The 5,000-nt window shown below is 33.3% G+C and overlaps 1 protein-coding gene across 1 annotated transcript in view; it reads right to left on the bottom strand.

The window, feature by feature from the left end:
- Positions 1 to 5,000, bottom strand: part of LOC125043466 — a 91,127-nt gene that overhangs the window by 7,169 nt on the left and 78,958 nt on the right. Inside the window, exon 3 of the mRNA XM_047639555.1 lies at positions 501 to 630. Coding sequence (XP_047495511.1) covers positions 501 to 630 — 130 coding nt within the window. The remainder of the gene's footprint in view (positions 1 to 500; positions 631 to 5,000) is intronic.

Genomic DNA, 5,000 nt, shown 5'->3' with positions numbered 1-5,000 from the left:
ATGAAAATATTTGGATCGATAGGAAGGTGAGGAAAAAGCAAGAAATAATCAAGAATAAAAGGAAGGTAGATTGAAGAGAAACACGAAAAAGAATATATGAGAAAATAAAATAAATGAACAATTAATAAAAGAGAGAAAGAGAGAGAGAGAGAGAGAGAGAGAGAGAGAGAGAGAGAGAGATAGAGATGAGTAGATAGATAAATAGATAGATAAATGGATAGATAGATAGATAGATAGATAGATAGATAGATAGATACAAAACAAACAAAAAAGAAGAAGAAGACGAAGAAAAAAAAGAATCACAATACCCTAAAACAACATTAAGTGAAAAAGAAAAGAAAAGAAAGCACACGCACACGCCAGCAAAAAAACAACAAAAACAAAAACAAAAAACAAAAAAGAAACAAAAAAAACAAAAACACACACAAAAGAAAACAAATTCCCCCCTCTTACCCCTTCCCCCTCCCCACCAAAAAACACCCCTTCCCTCTAATACACACGCATGGGATTTCTTGGCTGCAGTCCTCGCCCGCCGCGCCCTGTAACGCAGGCCGCAGATCACCAACAGGACGAGGACAGGGAAGCCGAAGATGCAGGAGAGGATTGGCACCACCACGACCCTCGGCGAGACTGCGGAGAGGGAAAGAGGGGGGGGGGGGGAGGGGTTAGAATGATCTTTTATTTATGTTTATTGGCTGTTGTGTTTTTTTGTGTGTGTGTGAGGGTGGTATTGGGGTTATAGTGTGTTGTTGATGGTGGTAGGCTATATATACATATATATATATATATTTATATATATACATATATATATATTTATATATATACATATATATAATATATATATAGTATCTATCTATCTATCTATCTATCTATCTATATATATATATATATATATATATATATATACATACACATACATACATACATATGCATATGTATGTATATATATATATATATATATATATATATATATAAATATACATATACATATTCGTAGATATATATATATATATATATATATATATATATATATATATACATATATACATATACATATATATATATATATATATATATATATATATATATATATATATATACATATATACATATACATATATATATATATATATATATATATATATATATATATATACATATATATATATATATATATATATATATATATACATATATATATATATATATATATATATATATATATATATATATATATATATATTTATATATATATGCATATATATATGTGTGTATATATATATATATATATATATATATATATATATATATATATACACATATATATGCATATATATATATATATATATATATATATATATATATATATATATATTTAAATATGTGTATGTGTGTGTATTCAGATATAAGTACAGACACACACACACACACACACACACACACACACACACATACACACACACATATATATATATATATATATATATATATATATATATATATATATACATATATATATATATATATATATATATATATATATATATGTACATATACACATATACATATATACATATATTTGAATATGTATACACATACATACATGGTCTATCTATCTATATATCTAGGTAATTTGTCCGGGAACGATATCAGTAACAATGTCATCCATAACGTCAGTACCTTGGCTGTTACACCATGACACCATGACACCATGAAACCATGACACCAACCACTACTGCCACCATCACCCACGGCGCACCACCATCATTCCTACATTTCCTTTCTGCATAACATCACTTAATATTCTCCCTTCACGCCAAACTTCTTTCTTTTCTCTTAAACTTCCAACTCTTCCTTAAGACTTCAAGAAGATTATGCTCTTTCTCACTCCTTTGGTCTGAGTAGGTATCACCTTTTCTCATCTCATGTGCATCTCTTCCTGTTTATTCTGTCTTCGTCTCTTCCTTTCTCCTTCAGAATTTATCTTCATCTTCGCGACAATTAGTATTTTATGCCAGATTTAGTGAACTTTTTCGGTTTTCTTTTTTCTTCTTCTTCTCTCTCTCTCTATTTTCGTCTAAGTGTCTCTCATTTTTTCACTCTCTTAAGATGAATTTTCTCTCTCATTTTTTCTTTTTCTTTTTTTCTAATTAAACTTCATTTATTTCCTTCTTCCAAATTTTCCTTGCTCATTTTCTTTTCTTATCGCTCTTTCTTCGTCATTTTTTTTATCAATATTTTAATTACTTGCTCAATTTCTTATTCCCAGTCCATCTTCTTCCCTCTTTATCACCCCCTGTCTCCCTCTCCATCCCTCTTTATCTTCCTCCTCGTCCTTCTTTCTCGCCTCCACGTCCTCTTCCCTCCTCCTCCCTCTTTATAACCCTCTCCTCCTCCCTCTCCTTCCCTCTTTATCTCCCACTCCTCTTCCCTCTTCCTCTCTCTTTATCTCCCACTCCTCCTCCCTCTTCCTCTCTCTTTATCTCCCACTCCTCCTCCCTCTCCTTCCCTCTTTATCACCCTCTCCTCCTCCCTCTTCATCTCTCTTTATCTCCCACTCCTTCTCCCTCTCCTTCTCTCTTTATCACCCTCTCCTCCTCCCTCTTCCTCTCTCTTTATTTCCCACTCCTCCTCCCTCTCCTTCTCTCTTTATCACCCTCTCCTCCTCCCTCTTCCTCTCTCTTTATCTCCCACTCCTCCTCCCTCTCCTTCTCTCTTTATCACCCTCTCCTCCTCCCTCTTCCTCTCTCTTTATCTCCCACTCCTCCTCCCTCTCCTTCCCTCTTTATTACCCTCTGCTCCTCTCTCTCATTTCGCACGCGTCCCAAACGAGAGAACATCAAGACACATCTGCCCAAAGTTTGCATGTAACATTTGGTACTCATCCGGGACAAACTTGTGCGTCGGAGGGAACTTTTCTTGTGCTTATTTATTTATTTATTTTTTTTTTTTTATGTGCCAATGCCAATGGGGACTTCTTGCTTGCCTGATGATTTTCGTGTGCGGATTTGTGGATTTATTTTCTGTTTGTAGGTCTGTCTGTTTAGTTAGTCGTGTGTTTATCTCTATTTCTAGCCGTCTGTCTGTATTTCTATCAATTTATCCCTCTGTCTATCTGTCTGTCTATGTGTCTTTCACTCCATCTACGAGACAGTCAGCCAATGAGTCACTCAATCAATTTCTCTCTTTCTCTCTCTCTTTCTCTCTCTCTATCTCTCTCTATCTATCTATCTATATACATTCTACACACACACACACACACACACACACACACACACACACATATATGTATATATATATATATTTTTATTATTATTATTTTTTATTATTTATTTATATTTATTTTTATACAAGCTAACATATCAGTATATATCTCTTATTTATATATATTTCTGCTTATCTCTATTATACCTTTTGAGAGTATTTATAAATGAACTATCAATAATTGTCATCCTCATCGTTTACTGTTATTGTTATCATTATTGTTTTACTTAGTTTTATCATTACTATTACTTTTATTATCATCCTTATCATTATCATTATCATCATTAATGTTATTCACATTGCTATCATAATTAAATCATCATCATCATCATCGTTTTATAATAGTGCCATTATTAATAATATCATAAAGTATAATATGAAAGAAAATCTATAATTCATTACTATACTTGTAATATGGAAAGTTAAATGTTCTGTAATAATATGGCTCTCTCTCTCTCTCTCTCTTTCTTCCTCGCTCTCAATCCCACCCTCTCTCTCTCTCTGTCTCTCTCCTCTCCCTCTCTCATACTCGCACTTATCCCCCTTTCCCTCTTTCCCTTTTTCTCTCATTTTCCCTCTCTTTCTCCCTCCCTCCTCTCCTTTTTTTTCTCTCTCTTTCATTCTTGCTCCCTCCTCTTCCCACTTTATCTCTCTCAAATACCTCTCATTTAAAACCACTCTTGCATTTTACTCTCAGCATTATAATATCTAATTCACTGATATCATTAGGCCATTATCTCTCATTCCTTCTTCATCTCCTTCTCTCTCCCTCCCGTTTTTACCAAATTCTTCGCCCTTCTCTTGGCTAATACGAAGAGGTTAAAACAATAGCTTTCCGCCGACTAAGTAACATGGTAAGCAAAGGGTACCCCCATCCCCCCCACACAATACCCACATACCCACACCCCTTACCCAGACCTCCCCCTATGGCTCCCCCTCCCCCTCTGCCGGTTCCCCACAGTGCTAAGCCAACTTTAACCTGGATTTCATTGGGTAATGTCGACCTGTCTAATATATATGAATAATCTTCTTTTTTTTTTTTTTTTTTTTTTTTAAGATGAAAGCTTTTCCCTCACATATACGAAATGACTAACCAAATCCACCCTAAAAAAAATGGAAGGAAATAATAAGAAAGTATTTAGAAACAATCATTTAAATCCAAGAAAAAGGGAGGAAATATCTCACGAGAAAATAAAAGCTGCATAAACAAAACTAGAAAAAATATATATATACATATAAAGATAAAAATGAAAAAGAAAGAAATAAAGCAAAGAAAATGCGAACTGAAATGTATTTTCTTTACGCGCTGAGACCATTCATTATGTCTAATTAATGTCGTGTTTTTTAGATTTTTCTCTCTTCCTGTTTTTCGCATGTGGACAGTAATTGGCTCCCACTGGACGCTCGTTGAATGTCGTATTAGCTTTGCATAATTAACGAAAATAAATAATTGTAAAGCCAATGACGGTTGGGATAATACCAATAACAACGATAGTAACAGTAATTGTAGTAAAAATATGTAATAATGATACATGTTCTGATAATGATATATGTTTTCTACACACACACACACACACATACACACACACACACACACACACTGTATCTGACTCATTATTTTCTTACTTCCGGCAGTCACAATCATATTATTATTATTTTGTTTATTCGTCTATTTTAACCATTCAATCCACAACTTTGATTACAACTTACTATATAACATTGCTAAGGTTTGCACT

The sequence above is a fragment of the Penaeus chinensis genome, chromosome 34 (assembly GCF_019202785.1).
Source record: "Penaeus chinensis breed Huanghai No. 1 chromosome 34, ASM1920278v2, whole genome shotgun sequence".
Classification (NCBI taxonomy): domain Eukaryota; kingdom Metazoa; phylum Arthropoda; class Malacostraca; order Decapoda; family Penaeidae; genus Penaeus; species Penaeus chinensis.
The sequence above is the reverse complement of the archived record's forward strand: the minus strand, read 5'-3'. Positions and strand labels throughout refer to the sequence as shown.